Source organism: Saccopteryx bilineata, chromosome 2, assembly GCF_036850765.1.
Source record: "Saccopteryx bilineata isolate mSacBil1 chromosome 2, mSacBil1_pri_phased_curated, whole genome shotgun sequence".
Classification (NCBI taxonomy): domain Eukaryota; kingdom Metazoa; phylum Chordata; class Mammalia; order Chiroptera; family Emballonuridae; genus Saccopteryx; species Saccopteryx bilineata.
In genome coordinates, this window is record NC_089491.1 from 288,835,524 (window position 1) to 288,859,899 (window position 24,376).

Consider the following 24,376-nt stretch of genomic DNA (forward strand, 5'->3'; position numbering starts at 1 on the left):
TCCTTGGCCTCTGCCCCAGGCGCTAGAGTGGCTCTGGTCGCAACAGAGCGACGCCCCAGAGGGGCAGAGCGTCGCCCCCTGGTGAGCGTGCCGGGTGGATCCTGGTGGGGCGCATGCGGGAGTCTGTCTGACTGTCTCTCCTCGTTTCCAGCTTCAGAAAAATACAAAAAAAAAAAAAAAAAGATTTAACTTGATATATGGGCCTCCATTTGTACTATTGAGCCTGGCTCTGCAAATATTAGGGGTGGCCAATCTAAAACAAACAAACAAAAAAATAGCACTTGCCCTGTCACTCTATTCTTACATTTCCTTGTAACATCTGTCACTATCGGATCTACATTTACTTGTCTTATCTCTCTATCCTTAACCCCACTGGAAGATGAGTTCCATGACTGTAGAGTCTTGGTTTTGTTTACTGCCTTATTCTTGGTACCTGCAGCAGTGTCTGGCATAAAGCAACCACACAGTACATGCTCATTGAATAATGACTCATCTCAGGTGGCTTCCAGGCAAGGTGGGCTAACCCAGCAAAGAAAAAGGAAAACGATCATTTATGACAAACAACCCTCTGAGGAGTGCCTTCTCCTCTCAAAATAACTCAGCATTAGAACTACAAAATGTAACCAGGGGAAATTAATCATTAAGACCTTAGTATACATGAACACAAGATCAGGTTACTTGGGAGAGCTGACCTTTAAAGTGAATATGGAGAGCTGCGAGTAGACTGCAAGTTAGATGCGGGGGGCCCAGGGTGCCGGGAGCCCCAGTCGGAGTTCTCACCCTAACAAACTTATGAGGGTGGCCAGACTTCTGTGCTGAGGAACCCCGATTCCACTCCAGTGGCCATGCAGATCCAGACCAGCATAAGGTGGGGAGGGGATTTCTCGTCCAAGATTAGGAAGCCCTCAAATAATGTTTCCCATAGTTGGTCACAGGCCTCAGGGGATGTGGCCACATCTGATCGTCGTGGGAGTCCTGATGGTCAAAGCCTCAGAGACTAACCTACCCACCAGCGTCTTTTCTCCCACCTGCTTTTAATTTACACGTCTTATCCCGTATTCCAACTCATTTCCGGTTGGACACAGGGGCCACCAGAGAAGTCAAATGAGCTCCCCAAGTCCCGAGCAACTACAGGAAAGCTGGTCCCGACCTCTGCCTGCGGACATCCCACTCCTTCCATTTAAGGGGTGTGGGGGCTCCAGGGCCTGGGCTGCACTACCGCCCCACAGGCCGGCCGGTGGCAGCGCCACTCTGACGCTTTGGACGAACCGCGAAGGGGGCGCTCTCGGTCCAGCCTGGGATCGGGCGCACAGGCCCCGCCCCCGCCCACTCCCTCGCCCATTGGCCAGCCCGCAGGGAGCCGGGGTGGGCGGGCGCGCTGGCTCCTCCCCACAGACAGAGGCTAGAGGTGCGGCGGTGTCGCCGCCAACCAACTCAACCGAAACTTGTGCGCAGTGGTGGGCGCAGCCGCGGAGGATGGGGTGGTGCAGCGGCTGCTCTGGGCCGCCGCCGTCCCTGCTGCTGCTGCTGCTGCTGTTGCTGGCGGTGCCCGGCGTTGGCGCGGCCCCGCGCTCGGCGCTCTACTCGCCCTCCGACCCGCTGACGCTGCTTGGGGCGGACACGGTGCGCGGCGCCGTTCTGGGCTCCCGCAGCGCTTGGGCCGTGGAGTTCTTCGCCTCTTGGTGCGGCCACTGTATCGCCTTCGCCCCAACGTGGAAGGCGCTGGCCAACGACATCAAAGGTGAGAAGCCGGGGGAAGACGGGAAGGCCCGCATCTCTCGCCCCACCCGAGCCGACCCCTCCCCACCCACCTGCCCCGCGGATGGCCCCTCCCATCCGTCCGGCCCGCTTCCCACTGCCCGCTTCCCTCGACCCATCACCTCCGCCCACCTCTTCCTCTCTGCCCCTCCCACTTCCCCTTTTCCACATCCCTCAACTCCATTTTTGCTCCTTCTCTACTGTCTTTGCTCTTGGTCCCTGTTCTGAGCTTCTCTCCCCTCCTCGCGGCCTGGGTCCCCAGACCTGCTCTGCCTTCCCCTCTGCTCCCCTGCCGGCTTTCTGTCCCCAGCTCAGAGACAGGGTCTCCTTTGTTCCATCTCGGCTGACACCTAGAGTTTACAATAGTCCAGCCTTGTGGCAGTCCCCTTCCTCTTGCTCAGGGACCCGTACCGCCTTCCTGCCAGGTTCCCCAGCTACTGGGGCATCAGTGCTGAGGAGAACAGGAACCAACACTCGCTCTGCCCCCTGCCCCCTGCCCCCACCTTGCCCACCCCCATGGCTAGTTGATCCAGCTGGTACGCAGACGTTCTTTCTCAGCTTTACCTTTGAGGCAGAGTTTTTCTGTCTCAGTTCTAGTCCCGCTGCATCTGCTGTCTCAGGCTCCTTAGTTTCCCATTCACGGGTCTCCTTAGTTTCCCATTCACGGGTTTAACCACTCTAACCGTATTGCTTGGATTCCAAGAGCCCCATCAGTTGTGAGATGCACCATTCATTTACTAACAGCCTGAGGGGTAGACGGATAAGAAAACCCACCCCTAAATGTAGTGAGTGAAAGGTGTCCCCTACTACACAAATGTTAAAATTTTTGAAAACTTAAGGCTTCTTAGTAAATATGGTAATAACAGTGAGTAGCATTTCCTGAATGCTACTATATGTCAGACACCTTTCTGAGTAAGTGCTTGACATACATCATCTCAGTTTCCTTTCCACTATTTAAAGGCCCCTGTGGTGTCACACACCTGTCTAGCCCACGCAGTAATTATTTGGGGGGGCACAAGGTAGTGATTTGCTTCTGATTTTCTGCCTCTGAATGTGCCTTCCTGACTGTGGTGCTAGGGCCTAGCAGGGCTCCTGATCTGAAATGGTCAATGAATGAGGACTGTGGGCATCTTAGGAAATGGGTGGCTTTCTTGGAGAGAGGAGAATTGGAACCCTGTTTCTCTGCTGTGCCACTGGTATTTTTGGATAAACTCAACTGTTTGTGGTCAAATAGCTCATTTGTAGATGCTAGTTTTCAAACTCGGGCTACCTCTTCTCGTGAGTAGCTTGTAGAGTTGTTACCGAAGTAGCCATATAGTCCTGGAAAGTTATTTTTAAAATAAATCAATAAACCATTTCATCTCCAATAGCCTTATAGACACTTGTCTGCATGCCTCTCTGGTCCCATCACCTGAATGTGCCATTTCTCAGCAGCTCTTCACACTATTTTAGTGATGTCAACACATCCTTTCAGGGCAGGAGGGAGAAAGAATGTGGAATGTGGAATTGGAACACCTAAGGGGACATCCAATGTTTAGGGAACTTTGTGGGCCTGAACATCATAAAAATCCTAGTATCATTTTCTGCTTTGAGGCTATGAGAGGTGTTGCCTGACCTGTGGTGGGGTAGTGAATAGACTGTCAGCCTCGAACACAGTTTGCTGATTCAAAACCCTGGACTTGCCCTGTCAAGGCACATACATGTAAGAAGCAATCAATGAACAACTAAAATGAAGCAACTACAATCTCACTTCCTCTCTATCTCTCTCCCTCTCTTTATGAAATCAATAAATAAAATCTTTTTTTTAAATGAGGTTTTAATGGCTGCAGATGGACTCAACATAGAAGATTCTTATATCTTGAGAGTGCTTAGTTTCCAGCTGACTCACATGTTTGGCCTCTTGCAACCCAGAGTTTTCCAATGAATTGCACAGCCAGATACTGGCCCCGCCCATTTCTGGATGAGGGTTGCCATTTGCAAAAGGGGTCTTTTCCCCAGTGCATGGAGTGACAGTCCCTAAAAAAAAAAGTAAAAAGAAAGCAAAAGGTAACCTCAGAAAGGAAAATGGGAGCATCAGAGTTAGTGGAGATGAACCATAGTCAGAGACACGTGAGAGGTAGGTGGGAAGTGGGGATCTCCCATGCGCAACCCCCCACTCCACTCCAGGGGGTGTTTCCGAGGGAGGCCCTGCTGAGAAGCCAGGTTGCTCTCCTGTCTTTGTTCTCAGGTTCCTTGAGAAAGTTTGTGGGCCAGCCAAGGGCTGCTCCCATGCCACCCTGGGCCATGGGAGCATGGTCCCTGCCCCCTGCCGATGGTATGGGTACCTTAGGAAGGAGCAGCAAGACTGTGGAAGGTTGTGGGGGGACAGAAGAATTTCCCAATCCTGCCCAGCTGGCCTTAGGCATTTAATTGGACTGGCTAGGGCTCATTTCTTCAGGGACTTGTGGGGTAGGTTCTCTGGGGCAGTGGTTGCCATGGGGCAGAGCACTCGTTTCCAAGGACCTGGCTCACCTTTCTCTAGTCCAGAGCAGTCCGTTTGCCTCACTGTCTCTGTGGGAAATCGACTGTGTTCATTTTAGAACTTCATTACTCTTTACCAGCTAATCAATCATCAGATACTTGTTGAATGACCTCTGTATGCAAAGCATTGTTTACATTGCAATTGTGGGAAATGGGCTTCACAAAGCAGGAAAATTGGCAGCAGCCAGAAGCTGTGTTTGAAAAGGGTCAAAGGAGCAGCTCAGTCATTTTTTGTTGCAGGATTTCAAGGAAGGGGAAAGTCACAGGTGGCTATCTGGTCAGCAAAAGCCTTCATTCAAGCAGTATATATTACACACTCCCTTAATTCCAGGTACTTTGCTAAGGGCCTTTACAGGCCACTGTTATATATGATCTTTATGAGAAAATATCTGAGCAATAGATTGTGTGTGTGTATTTTTTTACAGAAAAGTGATTTGCCCAGGATTACAGGAATGCTAGAGGAGGTCCTTGAACCCAGCTCCTTCTGACTTTCCAGAACCTGGGCAGGTGGAGAGTTGGGTGGAGGAGGAAGGGCCTCCAGGTGGGATACAGCCAGTGCAGACCATGGAGATGAGATTTGTAAGGCACAGGTGTCTGAGTGACAGTGAGCGGTGGTAGTTAGCCTCCCTTTCTCTTCCAGGGCCTAGAGCACCTGAGTGCTTGTACCCCTGAGATGCCTAGTGCAGAGCCTGGCATAGCTAGGAGCCTGCTGAACACTCATGCAGGCCAGTGACATGAGCCTCCCAGGGCTTGTATGGATGTGAGTGACTGAGCCTTCTGTTGGCACTGTGGTTCCTCTTGACTCAGACCCGGGTGTCAGCGAGGTGTGAAGGGTAGGGAAGGAATTTTGTTCATCCTGTGACCTCACTGCCTATAAGCAACAAGGAGGAAGAGGCGAGTGGTGACCTCAGAGTACTGGCTAATTCCCTGTGTCAGGACAGTTCCCAGAGACTTTGGTGGGGCTTTAGTTCTGACCGCTCGGCTTGACTGGTTCTTGGTGAGTCTGGCCCCTGCCTCATGGCCATTTTTCTTGCCAGGTGTGTATCATGCATCATCTGCATGGATGTCAGAGGTGGAAAGAACGTGAAAAAACTTGACCCATGAGGAAACTGAGGCCAGTTAACAGCTCTGAGCAAGTCTCATGGCTCTGGGTCCAGTGCCTCTTCCTGGATTTGTGAGTGGGGGCGGGGATGCTGCTTGTGACTCCAGAAATAGTCCAGCACCCCCTTACCACAGGGAGTCCCTCGGCCCCCCCCCAATGTCCACAGCTGTCCTGGACACATTTGCCTCCCTACCCTTCCCCTCTCCATTTGCTCTTTCACTCTGTTAGCAGGGAAATTACTTGGCCAAGGCAGTAATTACATAAGGAAATTTTTTTCTCCGCAAGGGCAGGACTGTACTGATCTATAGGTGTTAGGCCTGCAGGTATTTAAGTCACCTGACACCTTTTTGAAAAAGCCTCACTGACTGGGTGCTAGCCCTCTGACACAGGTGTTCGCAGTGGAGCAGCCAGCTGGGATCACCAGAGATGAACAGTCAGGCCCACGTGATTCGTGCAGGCCGGACCTTTATGTCATTATGGCTCATTAAGGTATTAACATTGATAGTCCTGAAAAACATTCCTCAGCCAGGACACTCCTGCACCTGACTGGCCCCAGCCTCTGCCCCCACCTCCCCCTGGGCCCGGGCAGGTCGGAAGAGGCCCTGCTTCCATTTCTTGGAGGTACAGGGAGTCAGGCTTAAAGGGAAGGAGGCATAGAGCACTCAGGAGCAAGAGGCTGGGATCCCAGGCATTACCTCTCCTTACTACCAACACCCCAGCTCCCTGCGTCTACTGGTAGGGAAGCCAACAGAGCAGCTCTCTCTCCTGTCTGGGGCCCTCTTGAGCAGATGGGCTCACATTGTGGGTTCAGCTCCAAGATTCACCATTGATTGGTTGTGTGCCTTGGGCACTGTATTCTAATCTCTGTTTTACAGGTGAGGAAATTAGGTCCCCAGATAAGTACCTTACTTTTCTCATAGGGTAGTTATGAGCATTAACTAGACTAGATCATTAAAATACATGGTAAACTCCTCTGCCCCCCGGGCGGTATAATATCATCCTCATTTAAGTAAGAGCCAAGTCTGTGATATTGACCTTGTGAGTTACAGAGACTGGTATGGAGCCAGTAGACAAAGCTGTTTCTACCATCTCTCTCCTGGAAGGTTGTGAGCGAAAATAGTAAGGTACTGTCCACACCTGTGAGAAGCCTGTCAGTCCCTGTTTGTTTGTAAAGTGGGGAAATGATGGCCACCTCCAGTGGCAGTGGTGGAGTGTCCCCTGGGTGCTCACTGAATGCTACCTTTCCCTTCTCTCTCCTCGTCTCTCCAGAGTCTTTGTGCCCCATTGGGCATCAGGCACTGACCTGGCCTAAGGGATGGTGACTTAGGTTCTTGTGGAGGGCAGAGCAGTTGCGGCCTGCAGCCCTTGGTCGTCCTGTGGGGGCCCTCACTGGTGGAACGCTAGTCTCCTCAAACAAGATGACCAGAGCCTTAGAGGCAGAACAGGAGCCAAGCTGCTTGTAGTCAGGTGGCCAAAGGGGGTGACCTGTGCTTCCCATGCTTTCCCGGGCCTTGCTTGGGCAGGAAAACTATAGAATAAAGGCCTGACTCTGTTTCCTGTGATCCAGGGCAAAACCTGGTACCTGGGTGGCGATTCTCTGCCGCATTTGCAGGTGATGGGCGTTGACCTCACCCCCTACCTGGACCTGGGGATACACTGAGGCCAAGAGCAGCGGCCCCAGCACCAGAGCCACTGAGAGCCACTCCTGGCCAGGGTCGGCTGTGTAGTCGGTCAGCAGTCCCCGAACACCTACCATGTGCTGGATAATGGGCAGGCTAGGCCGTGCAGCTGCAAAGGTGAAAAGGCAGTTAGGATGGACAGGCTTGTAACCATGTGGTAGAAATGCAGAGAGGGCCTTGAGCCTTGGGTCTGTAGGCAGCTCTCTTCCTGGGGGGGAACTGTGTTCAAACTGAGGTGTTTCTGACAAATGAGTTTGTGTGTGGAGGGGGTTGCTATAGTAGTGGGCTGGAGGCAGGAGAAAGTGACAGAGACTTGTGCTCTGGGGAAAGTGGCAGGTAGGCTGGGTGGGCAGGGGCCAGATGGAGAATGGCTTGTGGCCGTAGGTTTTCTTCTGAAGGCCATCGGGGCCACCAGACGATATTGAGTAGAGGGTGACACAGTCCCATTCACAGAAAGGGTCCTTGGGTGGCTGGGTGGGCTGGTGAGAGCAGATACTAGGAGAGGAGCGGCCTGGGAAACCTGCCCTCGGGGAACCTGCGGGAGGGTAGCTTAGTGGGGAGGTGAGTGAAGAACATAGTCCACCCAAGCCCACCCGCACTCCCTCCCACTTAGGAGGGAGGGGAGACAGGATTTGGAGGCCAGTTGGGACTAGCGGATAGGTGTGGGCTGACTGCCCAACTCTGCCCCTATCGGGCGGTGCCCACGCTGGGAGGGCGGCGGTTGACAGGGTAGAGCGACTGTCTGGGAGAGCCAGATGGATGCTGTCCTGAGCATGTGCAGTTTGTGCAGCCGAAGGGGGCGTGCCAGCTTGCAGATGTTTGGCTGACCCAAACTGCTGCCCTCGTGTGCCAGGGGAGCCAAGTGAGCTCCCCAAAAGAGCAAGATGGGGAAATGGCACGGTAGGATGTGGCCCACCTGTCTGTCCCAACCACATCCCTCCATCTCCTATCCCTCTTCCCTCTCCTCTACCCCCACTGACTCCCGATCTTGCCAGGATTCCAGAAGCTTCAGTGCCAAGAGTGGAGTGCCAGCAAAGGGAGAGGGGATGGAGGGCCCGGAAGAGAGAGGGTGTCGCCTCAGGCCTGCTCCACAGCCCTAGGCCCCTCCTCTGTGTCGCTACAGGAAGGACCAGCTCAGTTGCCGCACATCTTTCCTTTGAGGGATGGGGCAGAGGTGGTCTGGGAGGAGTCCTGCCTCTTTCTGCTCTGTCTTTTCCCGTGGAAGTGAGGGTAACACTCCTTTCTTTTTTTTTTTTTTTTTTTTTGCATTTTTCTGAAGCTGGAAACAGGGAGAGACAGTCAGACAGACTCCCGCATGCGCCCGACCAGGATCCACCCGGCACGCCCACCAGGGGCGACGCTCTGTCCACCAGGGGGCGATGCTCTGCCCATCCTGGGCGTCGCCATGTTGCGACCCTCCTGGGTGTCGCCATGTTGCGACCAGAGCCACTCTAGCGCCTGGGGCAGAGGCCACAGAGCCATCCCCAGCGCCCGGGCCATCTTTGCTCCAATGGAGCCTTGGCTGCGGGAGGGGAAGAGAGAGACAGAGAGGAAGGCGCGGCGGAGGGGTGGAGAAGCAAATGGGCGCTTCTCCTATGTGCCCTGGCCGGGAATCGAACCCGGGTCCTCCGCACGCTAGGCCGACGCTCTACCGCTGAGCCAACCGGCCAGGGCCTAACACTCCTTTCTTGAGCATGAAAGGTCATTGGGAGCTTTGACGCCTTCCAAAATAGATTTTTCAGATGTTGTAAGGAACAGGTTTGAGGTGAGGTAAGAGGTCCTGGCAAAGCCAGGGCTGTGGGAGGCAGCCCCGGCCCCTCCAGGCAGGCGCCCACACTGGCTTCTGCTGACCCCCAGTAGGGCCTGCTCTCCAGCCAGCTGATCTCCAGCGGGTCCCTCACCACCTGCTGCCTCTGAGTTGCTCACACAGTTCCCTGTCCACTCACCATCAAGGTTTCCCTTAATTCCCACCTTTCTGGCCAGGCCCATGCTTAGTCCCCAGAGCTGGTCTCCTGTGCCCAAACCCTTTAGAGCTCTGATACGTGGCATGACACCAGCCCTTCGCCACCTCACTGTCCCTGTGGTTGGTGTATAGGTATCCTGCCTGCCAGCTGGAGTGGCCTCAGTAACATGGAACTTTGGTGGGTGTTTAAGGGGCACCTTGACCTTGAATCAGCGCCTGGGAGGCCTGCCTAGTAGATGAGTTTGCTCTGTTTCCCAGATCCTGGCTGTGGCCCAGAGTGGTGCCATTGTTCTGTCTGCCAATAGGTTGCAAGGACATGTAGGCTGGGGCCTGACTCTGGGGCGCTGGTGCTCTCCATCCAGACTCCGGCCCCAGGGCTCTTTCCTGTGGCTCTCAGATTCCAGGCGCCTCCCCTTCCTCCTGGGACTGCCTGCCTCCATCTCTGGTTGGGGAGCCAGGCCCCAGCTCCCTGTGCTCTGCCCACCCAGGCTTGGCTAAGCGCCAGTTCCTCGGCTGCAGAGGCTGTCCCTGGGGGTCCCCTGGGAAGTCCCCGACTTCCCGAGGCGCTCCCTCTGCCTCACTGGGCCTGCTCCTCTCCAGAGGCCAGCAGGGACCGAGCGACGTTGGGGCTCTTCCCTGGATGACCATCTCTCTTCAGCAACTTCCCTATTCGGGCGAGCACAGATGCCGTACAAGACAGCATTGCTTGTGCTATTCAGCTGTGTTCCTGTCACCAGCGGAATGCAGAATAATGAGTAGATCAGAGGTTCTTTCTCGAGGAGGGGAGACCTTTCTCATAAGAGCTTTGGGGCAGTGTGGTGGGGCTTGGTGGGGGTGGGTATTGCAGTGTTGCATGGGGGAGGTGAGCAGAAGTGTCAGCCCCTCCTCCTTACCTGGGTGTCTTGTCCTTTCAGACTGGAGGCCGGCTCTGAACCTTGGTGCACTGGACTGTGCTGACGAGGCCAATAGCGCCGTCTGCAGAGACTTCAACATCCCTGGCTTCCCAACCGTGCGGGTGTGTGACCAGGAGGGGGGCGGGCTGGGGCGGGGGGCATGCTGCCAGCTGCTGCCCATCTGCCTGCTCTGTGGGCTTCACTGGTGCTCCTGGTCAGGTGCAGTCCCAGCCCGGAAGCACTGTCCTTTTGCTCAATGAGACAGGTGTTATGGAGGCGGAAAGGGATGAGAGTTGGGAGGCAGAAAAGAAGGAAGTTCGCTCAGTCCAGCAAATTCTCCCTTTTATAAGGGGAGAGGGCTGTGTGTGGGTGTGTTGGGGTGGGCAGATTTCAGCTCCCAGCTCCAAGGGGCCTCTTCCCAATTCCTCCTCCTCTTGACTTCCTGGCTTTAGATGTCTGACTTAACCCTATAAAACCCTGGTCCAGGCTCTGGCTCGTCCATGGCAGGACCAGACTCAGGTGGCTCAGTGGTCCCCCAGAAAAGGACCCTGGAGACCTGGGCAAGCCTCACCGTCATCAGGCAGGTGCCTTGAACCCAGGGAGCTCAGAAGCGGCTGTCAGGATGGCCTCACCCCACGTCACAATGCTAGGGTGCCTCAGGCGGAGCGGATCCCCATCACTCAGAGGGCTGGTGACATACCCAATGCACGAGGGCTCTGTCACCATTATCACAGCTCTGGCTAAAAGTAGCAAGGGCTTGGCCTACCACCCTGCCCACTGTGGGGCATGACAGCATAATTAACATCTGAACAACTTCCAAGGCGCTCCAGTGGGCGGCCGGCCGGGAAGCACAGAGTGGCAGGGCTGCCCGGATCTACTTACACCCTCCCCAGGTTCAGGCCAAGGGGCCCCAAACCCGAACCTCTGTCTGACTCCAGCTTTAAATAATTAGCCTCCTCCCACTAAAATGCCATCTAGAAAAAGTGGTTTCCTTTAAAGCCACTAATAATAATCACGAAATGCCTCTGAAAGCTGAAAGGCCACACATTGTCCCCAGAACAAGCTATCTCTGTGCTCAGGGGCTTTGAATTCCAAGCAGAATCGTGAGCCCTATCTCAACCTCATTATTCCAGAAGAATTACTGGAAAGCCAAGCTCCAGGCTCCAACAAGGGCCAGCTCCAACTCCACGGGACCTTTCTATTCCTCACGCACAGTGAGGCCTGTGGTTGAGGGTTTCCACGGCCCTGGAGAGCTCCCATCCGCGCTGCTGTCACCACTTAGGGTCAGGGCTCTGGCCCAGTTCAGCTGAGGCCGGGCTGGTCCAGGAACAGTGTGGTGAGCCAGCAGCTCTGGCCCTGTCATTTAAAGGTGGCAGTGGAGCGATTGTTTCTAAGTCACCTCTTTCAAGTTAAAAGACCTCCCTGGCAGGACCATTTTCCTATTCTTGGTCCCAAGATATGTAACTGAAAACATTTAAAAGATTTACTCCACAGGGCGAGATCGGGCGCTGTGCTCCTTGCTGAGCCGGGTGAGCAGCCCTGAGTGGGAGCGGTGGGAAACCAATGTGGCAGCAGGGGGTCCTTGCTTACAGGCTCTTTCCTCCTGGGGTTGGTTGGGAGTGGGGGTGCTCAGAACAGGTGTCCAGCCCCTTTCCAGCCCCCAGGAAAGGGACTGGCATGGGTACTGTGGCCAGGTCAGGACATCCTGTGGAGGTTCTATGGGGCCAGGCACGTGGGGCTTTCTGTTTCTGCCTGGGAGAGGCTTGGGGCTCAGTGGGCGTGAGAGAGACGGCAAAGCAGTCGGGTCATCCTCAGCCTACCCAAGTCACGCAGCGCACGCAGCACACGCAGCGCATGCAGCCCAGATGCCTCCGGTGACTAATCATCTCCTTACCCGCCCAGCTGACTGTGGGAGGGGAGCAGGGAGGGCCCTGAGCTGGTCTCCTTGACCTTCCCCTGCCTCCAGGGCAGTGCCTGGGTAGGCCAGGCCGGTTGTTATCTGTCCATTTCTTAAGAGCCCAAGAGACAATGGTGTGATCTCCCTGCCTCTCCTGGGAGCCTGCCGGTCAGTTTCAGCAGGGAGAGTGCCTGGTGGCCTGTCCTTGGGACTCTAGCCCAGGGCGCAAGTGGTGGGTCTAGCCCAAACTACTGGTGGGTCTCTGTCTAAGGCCCTGTGCAGAGGCTTTTAAACATTGTGTGACGTACAGTAAGGAGTACGTATTTACTACAGTGAGACCCAGAATTTGGTTTATCACAAATGTTTTGTAAAACAGTATTCTTACTAAGAGCTGTGCGCACTGATGCTTTCTGTTTTACTAATTTTTTAAAGTGACATGACTCACTAAATTGATTTTACTACTGACTGCTAGATTGCTTCTAGTGTTCGGAAGACACTGCTCCAACAGGGTCTCTGTCAACTGCTCTAGTTGACAGAGATTCTGGCCCATTGAGAGCCCCGTGCACCTGTGGGCAGTGTGCCTGCATGCCCTAGAAAGAGGTACAAGCCCTAGAGGTCGGCCAGGCTGCCCTGTCTGCCGCCACCTGGGGACTGGAGCCTGTCCTCACTCCTACCCTTAAAGGCTGTGAGAACGCTAAGATAAGGACACATTGAATAGGGCAAGGAGAGAATTGCTGGTGTGCTGGGGAAAGGCCCACACAAGAGTCTGGCCACCCCCAGTGACATATGTCATAGTCCCTTTTCTCTACCTCCTGCCCTTTGTCACCCTGAGCAAACAGTGAGCCGTCACCAGCCCAGCCTGTTTAACAAATACCTGGTCCTGCAGGGCGGGTCGACTGTGTCAGGGCCCAGCAGACAGAGCTGAGCCCAGCGAGGAGAAAACAAAAGGGACTGGTTTGTAGCAGGTTCTGGGTGGTGCTTGGAGACCTAGAGGCTGGAATTTCTGGGGGGAAGGGCTTTGCCATGAGCCAAGTTTGTGTGGTGCCTCATTGTGGTCAAAGGCCTGGCTGGGATCAAGGTTACAGGGAGTAGCAGTACGAGGGTGTGAGAGCACAGTCTCCCTCTTTGCAAGATTCTTAGTTGATAATTGATATACATTCAGATTTCAGCTCCACTGCTTACTGAATGTAACTTGGGAAGTGGCTTAATAGTGCCCCAGCCGCAGGCCTCAGTTTCCCTGTCGGTAAAAGTGCAGTGATAATATCTACCTGTTGAGTAAACAAGTGTGTTAGGCTTGCTGGCTTGTGCTTTGCCTGATTGGTGCATGAGCACAGGGCAGCACCACATGTGTATAGTCCCTGGAAAACTGCAGGTGCTTGCCCTCAGGGCAGCAGATTGTAGATGCGGGTTGCCTGCCACCATTGTGTGGGGCCATTTTTTGCTATTGTTTGCTGGAGAAGGGTTCCTCCCTCCCTGGCCTGTTTGCTTGTCAGCCCAGAGAGAGAGAGAGGTGGTCTTCCCTGCCTTCTTGCTTGTCTGCTGTTGCAAGACTCTAATAAATGGAATGGCCCCACAGTTCCTTTAGCGAAGGGGTCCCCAAACTACAGCCCATGGGCTGTATGCGGCCCCCTGAGGCCATTTATCCGGCCCCCGCCACACTTCCAGAAGGGGCACCTCTTTCATTGGTAGGAGGAACATAGTTCCCATTGAAATACTGGTCAGTTTGTTGATTTAAATTTACTTGTTCTTTATTTTAAATATTATATTTGTTCCTGTTCTGTTTTTTTATTTTAAAATAAGATATATGCAGTGTGCATAGGGATTTGTTCATAGTTTTTTTTATAGTCTGGCCTTCCAACGGTCTGAGGGATAGTGAACTGGCCCCCTATGTAAATAGTTTGGAGACCCCTGCTTTAGTGTCTGCCCCAGAACAGTGCGACCAGTAATTGTCTAGGTCCTGAGTGAGAACGGTGCAGAATGAAGAAATAAACTCAGAAGAAGGATGGAATCAGGAGGCCTCTGCAACACCAATAGCACGTCGCCACCCGCAAACCACTTTATTTATAGGGCAGGGCAGAGCAAAGTCATTAGCAAATCAAAGAGATCTCGGATACAAAGTCACATTTCTAAGGCAACCCAAGAATTCTCCCAAGTACAGCAAACCCTCCACCCTGCATAACATCTTAACTTCACAAAACGAAGGGTAAACATAGCTAACTTGGAGGTGTGGAGAAGGGCATGTAAATTACCTTTGCCAACTTAAACAAACAGTCAGAGATTGTGGGGAAGAATTTAGTCTTTAGCAACTTAATCAGGCAAGTGAGGTGGGGGGATGGGACGAGTACAAATACTCAGCTTCACAGCTAACATGGAGGTGTGGGGCAAAAACTTAGCCTTTAGCTTAAGCCTTAAACTGCGAAGGCTTTGCCAGCTTGCAGTCTCCCATAAGCATTTGCCCGAATCCAATCGGGACCCAAATGGTCATGCCCACCAGCCTTACACCACTTAATGGGATTGTTGCCAAGTATGAAATGAGATCTTATGTGTGGATGTGCTGGGACACTGTGTGGTGTTAACTTACTGTTCACTAAGTATTAGTTATCTTGCATCCTGTAAGTCCAGTAGCCATGGCCACCATCATGGCCGCCTGGCCCGTGCAGGTTCGCATTTCATTTGGACAGACGGTAATGAAACAACAGAGCCAAGAACTGCTGGGCTATTAACTTTAATCCTAGCTTGCACCTGGTGGGCAAGAAATACACAGTGGGAAAACACTTCCTTTTCCATTCAGGGCTCCCAAAGCCACTGATTTATCCAAATTTCCTAGAATCAAAGGTTTGTACCTCACCAGCCTTATTCACCTCTGTTCCCCATCTCCTTCTCTCTGCACAAACTGGTTTCTCCCTCAGCATTCCGCCATCTTGGCTGCTTTTCCTCCATGTGGCGTTTCTCTGTTCTCCTCTCTAATGCTAATCTCAGGAACTGAGAGAGAACAAGCTCCCGGTCTGTCCCATTTTATAGTGTAGAAATCAAAACCTTTAATCCAATATACAAACAAGGAAGGAGGTCTCTGATACAAAGTCACTTAGGGTGGGAAAACCTTAGTCTTAAAACTAAGCCTTAGGGTATAATGACCCTGCCTGCTTACAGCCTGTCCCCCACACCCAATGCAAACTATAAGTGAACAAACCTATACATCATATTTACAAACCTATTTGACCAACATTCCACCCCTTTTGTTCGCTTCACAATCTAAAGCACAGGTATACCTGCACAAGGAAATTAGGCACAGTACACAAATTACAACAACATGACAAATCATACAATTTCAACAATTACAAAGGTACATTTCACCAGTCTCTGAGCACTTTGCCAGAAGCACAAATTGTCCTTGGCCTTCTTTCTAGCCATGGGAAAACTTCCCTGGGCAGGGGATAGCCTCCAGCTAAGCCGTCCCCCACCCCCATCAGGGTATTCCCATTGTCCAAAATCTGTAAGTCCATTCATCAAAGGAGCCAGTGCCCACTCCAATCATAGTCCAGGAATCAGTCCACGCACATGGGGCCTCAGCCACCCCCCTCATCCCTGCCGTCCTGGCAGGTCTTACACTATCCCAAGGAGGAGCACGTGGCAATGGCAGTTAGCATTTCCATCTCTGCTCTAGAGAGCATGATGACATCCACCCCTGTGTCCCAAAATCGCAGGCCTACCAGGGTGTAGTAGGTACTCCTTGATGCTGGGCTCTCACCTTCTGGAGACTGCGGATCGCAACTCCAGCCCAATTCTCCTCATCCTCCAAAGAGGAACTGAAAACACCAGCTCCCGCTGCCAGGCTTAAGCCCTGGGCTGCCACCGCCTTCTGCTCCACAGAGCTTGCAGCCCCAGCCCCAGCCTCCTGCCGCTGCTGGCTCTCTACAATGTCCAGGGCAAGCTGCAACTCACGAATCTCTGATTCCTTCTCCAGTGGCTGCTCCATTTCTAGGCGAATCTTGCAAACCTGGTCAGCCTCCTCCTCTAGTGCTCCTCCAGCTCCAGGGTCAGCATCTGTTTCTCCCACATTTGCTCCATTTCCTTCCACTGCTCAGTTTGCAGGTCCTGGGCAGCCTCTTCCACAGAGCTCTCGGTTTCCTCACACATGGCTGTAAAAGTCAGCCAGCCTACAGCCCCCAAAAGGACAGACATGGGGAACCATAACATCAGCCAGTCCTCAACTACTCCACCGCTCAAAGGTGGTGGTGGCTCCATACTGAATTCCGAATCCTGCCACAGACTACGCCAAATGTAAAGCCAGTAGCCACAGCCACCATCACAGTTGCCTGGCCTGTGCAGGTTCGCATTTCATTCGGACAGACGGTAATGAAACAACGGAGCCAAGAACTGCTGGGCCATTAGCTTTAATCCTAGCTTGCACCCAGCGGGCAAGAAATACACACAGTGGGAAAACACTTCCCTTTCCATTCAGGGCTCCCAAAGCCACTGATCCGAATTTCCTAGAATCAAAGGTTTGTACCTCACCAGCCTTATTCACCTCTGTTCCCCATCTCCCTCTCTCTGCGCACAAACTCTGCACAAACTGGCTTCTCCCTCAGCATTCTGCCATCTTGGCTGCTTTTCCTCCATGTGGCCTTTCTCTGCTCTCCTCTCTAACGCTAATCTCAGGAACCGAGAGAGAGCAAGCTCCCAGTCTGCCCCATTTTATAGTGTAGAAATCAAAACCTTTAATCCAATATACAAACAAGGAAGGAGGTCTCTGATACAAAGTCACTTAGGGTGGGAAAGCCTTAATCTTAAAACTAAGCCTTAGGATATAACAACCCTGCCTGCTTACAGCCTGTTCCCCACACCCAATGCAAACTATAAGCGAGCAAACCTATACATCATATTTACAAACCTATTTGACCAACATGTCTCATTGCTCCTGGGGCTTATGGTGGCTTCTCTGTGAGCACTATGTTTGAGGAAGCCTGTCCACCAGCAGAAGCTGTTGAGTGAGTGTTTGCTGGGTACACAGCACTGTGCTCACCATTGTGGCAGAGTCTAAACTTGTAGATGTGGCCAGAAACATGAGAGAGGTCCAACACGAAGGCCCTGTCCACTGGGCCTCAGCTCACCAGCCAGCTGACAGGCTCTCCCTTGAGGGTCAGCAGACTTCATGGAGAAGGGGAACTTTTTCTTGGTGCCTGTAAGGCCAGTGGCCATGGCCATGCAAATTCGCATTGAATTCAGGCAGAGGGTAAAGAAACTGTGGAGCTGGAAAACGGTGAGCCATACCAGTTTATTGGAGGCTTGTAAAGACAGAGAAACCAAAAGAATGGGAAAAAAAACCCAAAGGAAAACCTGCTTTTCACAGCAGAGGGCAAGGGATCAGGAAACTAACCACACCATGCCACCTACTCCCTGCTCCTGGCGAGTCTCTAGCATTCTACCAGACTGTTCGAGTGGTGGCCATCACCCATTCTAATAGGGTATGGTTTCCTGGGTTGTCATGGCAGTTCTGAAGATGCTGCCTCAAGGAGGAGTGCCTGGTAGTGGCAGCTACTTTCTCCATCTGTTCTGGAGAGCATGATGCCATCCACCCCCTATGTCCCACAACTGCAGCAACCAGGCTACCAGCAGCTCAGTGGGTTTCTGCCTGAATTGTGCCCCCAACTCCATCAACTCTGCCTGGGTGTAAGGCCGGACCACAGAGTGCTCCACTACCTGGAGAGGAGGCTTTGCCTGCCTCTGAGGGACTCTTTGCTGTTGGGTCTTTACCCTCTGGGTGACCAGTGGTCAGGCTCTGAGTCCGCAGATGGCAGTTGCAGCTTGAACTTGCCCCTCAGAACACTCAGAAATGCCAGCTCTCGCTGGCTCAGAGCCAGTTTGTCAGCACGGCTCCTTTTTCAGTGACCAGTTCAGCTCCAGCGGCTGCTGGCTCTTGGCCTGAAGCTGAGACTCGAGCTCTTGGATTTGCATTTGTGTCTTTACCAGCTGTCAGTGCCAGTGTTCTGCTTCCAGGACAAATTGCAACTCGTGAACTTGTAATTCCTTCTCCAGCGACCATTCCAGTTCCAGGCACTGTTGATGCTCAGCCTGCATCTCACAGTGCAGCTCTTGAACTGATCAGCCTCCTCCAGTGACCATTCCGGTTCCAGGCACTGTTGGTACTCAGCCTGCATCACACACTACAGCTCTTGAACTGGTCTCCTCCAGCGACCATTCCAGTTCCAGGTGCTGTTAGTGCTCAGCCTGCATCTCACAGTGCAGCTCTTGAACTGATCAGCCTCCTCCAGTGACCATTCCAGTTCCAGGCGCTGTTGGTATTTAGCCTGCATCACACACTACAGCTCTTGAACTGGTCAGCTTCCTTCTCCAGAGACTGTTCCAGTTCCAGGAGCTGTTGGTGCTCAGCCTGCATCTCACACTGCAGCTCTCTGACCTGGTTGGCCTTTCTCTCCAGCACTCACTCTAGTTCAGGGGTCTCAAACTCGCAACCCGCCCACCAATTTTGTGCGGCCCGCAGACTAATCAAACTTCGTGGATCAGTCTGCGGGCCGCATGCGGCCTGTGGGCCGCGAGTTTGAGACCCCTGATCTAGTTCAAGCTGTTGTTGCCGCTCGATCTGCACACACCCTGGAGCTTTCGACCTGGGCAGCTTCTCGTACAGAGCTCTTGGTTTCTTCTTGCAAGGCTGTAAAAAGCACCCAGCCCATGGCCTCCAAAAGGAGAGCCAAGGGGAACCACATGCTGGAGAACAATGACCACTCTTACTGCACCCTTCAAGGGTGGTGGCGGCTCCATACCAGTCTGATCCAAATCTTGCTGGCTGTGCCAGATGTAAGGCTGGTGGCCATGCCTGTGCAGATTCACATCGAATTCAGGCAGACGGTAAAGGAACTGTGGAGCTGGAAAACAGTGAGCCATACCTGTTTATTGGAGGGTCACAGACACAGGCAAGCCAAAAGAAGAAAGGGAGAGAAATGGAGGAAAACCTGCTTTTCTCAGTAGAGGGCAAGGAATCAGGACATGAACCTCACCTTGCAGTGGCAGGAGCGTGATCTGCTCTGATCTGACCTCCCCTGAGGGGAAGCACAACCTCACAATAGTTCTGTCACATGCTCATGCACCAGTCACACCAAGTACTTAAAGCCAGTAAACTGGCGAGCAAGCCTAACACAGCCATTTCCCACATAGTGCCAGCAAACGTAGGGAGTTTGGCGAGGAGAGCAGGAGTGGGCACTGGGTAGGAGGTGAGCGGCAAGGCCCTGTGGGGAGAAAATGTGTGTGGACAGACTGGTCTGGCCGGAGCGGAGGCTCCAGCGCAGGGCTGAGGCCGTGCTGGGAAGTGGACAGCTGAGTCATGGCAGGTCCTGGCAGTGAAGGCTGGGAATGTGAACACTTGGTGGGACACAGAGGCCCTGGGCCATTACCTCATGTGGCTCTTGCTAGAGGGTAAGATGTCAGGGAAGGGGCAGGACTTGGAAAGATGTCACTGCGTCTGTCTGGGAGAAGGAGACAGGCCTTCTTCCTGCTGTGTCCTCCTCTGACTGCCCACATGTGGGAATGGTCACGCTCACAGAGCCTTGTGGGCTCACCGTGAGAGACTCGGGAACTGGGTCACTTTTCGTAAAGCTTGTTCTAAAAGCTCGGAGTCCGTGCCATTGATGGTCACCACTGGAAAGTGTGCTTTCTGTTTGGCCCGGAGGGCAGCTGCTCCTGGTTAGGTTGGTAAAGCTCTGCCCGATGCCAGCTGGGGACACGGGGGTTCTCCAGGGCTCTGAGGTCAAGGAAGACAGGAAGGAAAGGGACCGGGTGCTGACCACTCCCAGAGGAGAGAAAACTCGCTGCTGAAGTCCTAATTGCCTGTTTCCAAGGCACTGTGGTGGTTCCCTTGGGTAGGGCACACACCTCCCACAGCTGACTTAATAAGAGGACAAAAATGTGCCCTGACTAGATTGGACTGTGATTTTTACATGAGCTTCCAAGATGATCAAAGAACAGAGATTCTCGGTTTAACTGAACAGATACCTTTTGAGTACTTCCATGTCCCAGACACTGTGCCAGGCACTGTGGGGCTGGCAGAGGTGAGCAAGCGCTGGCTCTCCTGCCCTCCCAGTCGGGGAGGGGGTCGGGGGTCGGGGAGGGTTCAGGCTAAGTCCACTGTGGCTGAGGTGTAGGGAATGGGGGCAGCAGGAGGTGAGGTTGAAGTCAGATCCTGGCAGGCCTCGAATGTGGGGAGCTTGGACATGATTTACTGGCAGTGGGAGTTGTGGAAGGGAAGAGCTTTGCAGAATGACGTGATCAGACCAGAATTTTGCCTTAGAAAAGTGAGGAAGATGGTGGGACTGTGAAACGACTGAGCATTTAAGATTTCCGAGGGCATGAATTGGGGATAGGGAAGGACCATTATGCGGGCCAGGAGCTCGGCGGCCGGCCCTGGGCTACACGAGGCAGCTGGTCTCGAGGGCTGTAGCAGGGGTGTCGCAAGGATTAGGTCCACAGAACTTGTCCATGGCTGATGCGGGGCTGTGGGAGAGGTCACTGTTGGTTTGGGTGACAGCAAGGAGGACAGTCACTGGGTGAGATAAGAACTCAGGTGGAGAAACAGGTTGGGGGAGGGGCGACTCAGTCTTAGAAAGAGGGGTGTTGCCCCCGACACTGGGGAGGGCACCAGGGAGAAACAGCAGTCTAGGGACCAGCGAGGACCCGAGACAGTGGGATCAATCAGATGGCAAAGCTGTAGGTGACATTGACAAGGGAGGCAGACAATAGGCCTGTTTGTCCCTTCTCTCCTTTAGTCATTTATTCGGAAGCACAGGTGGTGCTCCTCCTTTATGACAGTGCCTCCTGGGCTGTTCAAACAGAAGAGTGTCATCATCGGACGAGTGGCCGTAGGGGAGGCTGCGGGCGGGAGAGGAGTCAAGGTCGAGTCTGGGACAAGGGCGAAAGGCAGGCCGGGAAGGTGGCCAAGCAACCTGGTCCGTGTCAGGCCAACCTAAGGAGGGTGGCGACCTGAAGGCAAAGAGTGTCAGGAAAATGTGCCCCAAAAGAAGAGCGAACCCTGGCCATTGGGGGAGGCAGGCAGCGACAGCATCAGACCTGGCAAAGGGAGCAGGATGGCCATGGGCTGGCCACAGAGGACGTCAGCTGGGTGGCAGAGGACACGCCACTGCGGGCTGGTTCTGGGCATGAAGAGAGGAGGAGCATTGGGGGAAGGAAGCAGAGTCTGTTTGGAGCATTGGGTTGCGCAGGGACTGGGCATTGCGAGAACTGGGGAAGGAAGGATGGCCACTCTGTTTCATTCCCTTCCTTTCCAGTCCTTTCTTTTTCTTCTTTTTTTGTATTTTTCCATAGTGAGAAGCAGGGGACGGGGGGAGGGAAGGCAGTCAGACAGACTCCCACATGTGCCCGACCAGGATTCACCTGGCATGCCCACCAGGGGACAGTGCTCTGCCCATCTGAGGCATTGCTCCATTGGTACCAGATCCATTCCAGCGCCTGAGGCGGAAGCCATGGAGCCATTCTCAGTGCCGGGGCCAACTTTGCTCCAATGGAGCCTTGGCTGCGGGAGGGGAAGAGAGAGACAGAGAGGAAGGAGAGGGGGAGGGGTGGAGAAGCAGGTGGGCACTTCTCCTGTGTGCCCTGAGTGGTAGTGGAACCCAGGACTTCCACACGCTGGGCCGATGCTCTACGACTGAGCCAGCCAGCCAGGGCCTCCAGTCCTTTCTTTAAGAAAACAACAAGCCTGACCTGTAGTGGTAGTGATAAAACGTTGACCTGGAATGATGAAGTCACTGGTTCGAAACCCTGGGCTTGCCCACTCAAGGCACATACGACAAGCAGTCAATGAATAACTAAAGTGGGGCAACTATGAGTTGATACTTCTTGCTCCCCTCCCCTGTGTAAAATCAATAAATAAAATCTTTAAAAATACAAAACAAAACACTCTTGAGTAGGAGGATAGGCATCTCTTTGTAGGCGTAGGGGAGAAACTGGCAGAAAAGGAGAAAGAGGAAAGAGATTGATAGGAAAAAGGTCATAAAGAGTGCGAGGTGCAGGAGCGAGAGGCAGGCGGCGACTTGGTTCCAGAAGTTGGTGGGAGCTTCGTGAGCAGAAGGGAAGGCTGGGTGAGAGCACAGGTGACTGGAGGGAGGTGAGCACCTTCCCTGTAGCCCTGCCCCTGGGGGTGGGTGGGTGGAGTTCCGGCATGCCCCTGGGCCACTCCTGCTCACTGAGGCTCTTGTATACTCCATGCTGCCCATGGCTGGGGCCTTCAGAGGGTCCCGGGAGCCTGCCTTTTTCATTTCTTTCTTTTTTTGAGGTGACATTGGTTTGTAATAGTATATAAGTTTCAGGTAGACAGCATTATAATTGAAGCTGCCTTCTGACTGAGGTTAAGTCCTGGGTAACCTGACGGTTGATGGAAGAGCTATTGTGTTACTTTGCTGTAACTGAAACTGACAGCTGTGGCCATGGGAAAGCCACACGGTATAAGGCTTCATGCCATCAGGAGTGTTTTATGCCCATGGCATGTGTCAGGTCTGTTGTGCCTGTATGTAGACGGAGCGCCATCTTCGCGGGTAACTACAGCTATAAGGATCTTCCTCTGGGTTTTTGGTGACCATCCAAACCACAAAAGAGGTGCATTTTTAATTTTGTTTCTGAGAAACAGTTTCAGTCCATAACTGCCTTCACATGCTTTTTCTGTTTGATCGCGTGTCGACCTCATGGTTTTGAACCTGGAACCACAGTGTCCCAGGTTGATGCTCTATCCACTGCACTACCATTAGTCAGGCTAAATATGTAGATATATGTGGCATATATTTGTGGATGGTTTTCACCCCCAGTGAAAGTTGATATTAATGCTCTAAAAAGAGAATCAAGTGACGAGCAGCATTAGGTCCAGGGGAGGTCCCAGGGAGCAGGAGAAGGTTGCATCTTTGTTCCTCAGGTGAGAGATGGGGGCAGGTGGCCCCAGGATTTGAGTTTTCTGCCAACAGATTGCTGGAACAAACAAGTGCCAGGTGATCCGTATTTCCTAGTGTTTAAGAAGTAGGCACAAGGGGAGGTGATGCCACCGCCACCGCTGTTGATGCAGTTAACATTTAGTGTCCCCTTACTGTTTGTCCCAGGCGCCATGCTGAGCACTTTAGATGTATTATCATTGACTCTTCACAGCAGTTCTTTAAGATGGATGTGTCATCATCATTTTAAAGATGAGAAGGTTCAGAGAGGTTAATGATTGCCCAAGGTCACACAGCCAGGGTGTCGCAGAGCCAGGTCATGAACCCATGCCTGGCAGACCCTATGGCCTGCACTTAGCCACCAGCTTGAGACAAGACCAAGTGGCCACGCTGTGGGAGGCAGAAGTCAGAGGTGGTTACCAGTGGCCCCAAGGTCAGGGGCTTCAGGAGTCCTCCTCCAGCCTGTAGGCGCTTCTCCAGGCTGTTAAGTGGCTGTCTGGTAGGACGCCTGGATCTGTTCCCACCGGCATGGGAGGGCGAGGCCAGAGCGCTGGCAGCTCTCTCGCCATTTCGTCAGGAGCCCAGATCCTGGGGAGCTGCCCTCCGTCCTGTCTGTCCTCTTACCCAAGGAGTGACAGGCGGCCTGGAGTGTCATTAGGTGGAAAGGGGCAAAGCAATGAGTTGAATTGGTCTCCCTGTAATGACTTCATTTATTCAGAGGCTCAGGCGCCTTTTAATAGGGTGGCATGTAGAGCCTCTGGTGAGCCAGGCTAGTTCTCAGGGCACAGAGATAGCAGCCTCCAAGCCCCTTTTCCAAGATGCGGGACACGGACAGATCACCTCAGAGGGCGGCTAACATTTCCCAGGGAGTGGTGGTGTATGAAAGGACTTCACTTTAGTTTTTCAGGTGGGTCTGCAAGGAAAAATAGCAGTGGTCTTTGTATTCATTCATGCAGTTACTGTCTTCCAGCCGCTCTGGGCTGGCTCTGGGACTTGGCCGACACCGCCCACCTGTGAAGTGTGAGCCACTGCACCAGCCGCCCTGGGCGCCTCAGACTGCGGGCTTGGGGCCAGGGTGCGAGGACAGTGGGGAGGATCTAGCTCTAGGAGCAGAGCCCTCCCCGTCCTGGTTTCCCCCATGGAGAAACTGAGGCCCACCCAAGTTCAGCGCCATGCCCAGAGCCGCCGCATCATGCTGTCCGTGGTGCGTTTGCTGACCTTTGCCTGTGTGTTTGTTTCCAGTTCTTTACAGCCTTTTCCAAGAATGGCCCGGGAGCACCATTGCCAGGTGGGTGTCCTGGCATGCTGTCCTCTGTGCGTGGTCAGCATCTTCCTCTCCCTGCTTCCCTCTTTTACCCGGGGTTCTACGGTGGTGAGTGCCCAGCTGAGAGCCGAATCTGTGTCTTCCCAGCTGTCCCGGAGCCGGGCTGGGACACGCCTTTTGGAAGACGAGGCTGATGAGCCCTTCCATTTTGGTGCATCCAGGGTTCTGGGAGGCACGTGGGTCGCCATGTTCCCAGAATTGCCCTTTATGTCAGGGGTTGGCATCCAGAGGCGCTGGTCAGACAGCCCCAGGTCTGAGGCACTCCTGCCCCCCGGGGGAGGGGTCCCCTGGTGTAGG

The 24,376-nt window shown here is 53.4% G+C and overlaps 1 protein-coding gene across 2 annotated transcripts in view; it reads left to right on the plus strand.

Moving 5' to 3' along the window:
- The first annotated feature begins 1,385 nt into the window (after positions 1 to 1,385).
- Positions 1,386 to 24,376, plus strand: part of QSOX1 (quiescin sulfhydryl oxidase 1) — a 44,534-nt gene continuing 21,543 nt past the window's right edge. The window contains exons 1-3 of one of the 2 annotated variants that reach the window (XM_066261276.1): positions 1,386 to 1,741; positions 9,937 to 10,037; positions 23,998 to 24,043. In XM_066261276.1, coding sequence (XP_066117373.1) covers positions 1,477 to 1,741; positions 9,937 to 10,037; positions 23,998 to 24,043 — 412 coding nt within the window. In that variant the 5' untranslated portion in view covers positions 1,386 to 1,476. The remainder of the gene's footprint in view (positions 1,742 to 9,936; positions 10,038 to 23,997; positions 24,044 to 24,376) is intronic. The other variant, XM_066261277.1, reaches the window with a different exon arrangement.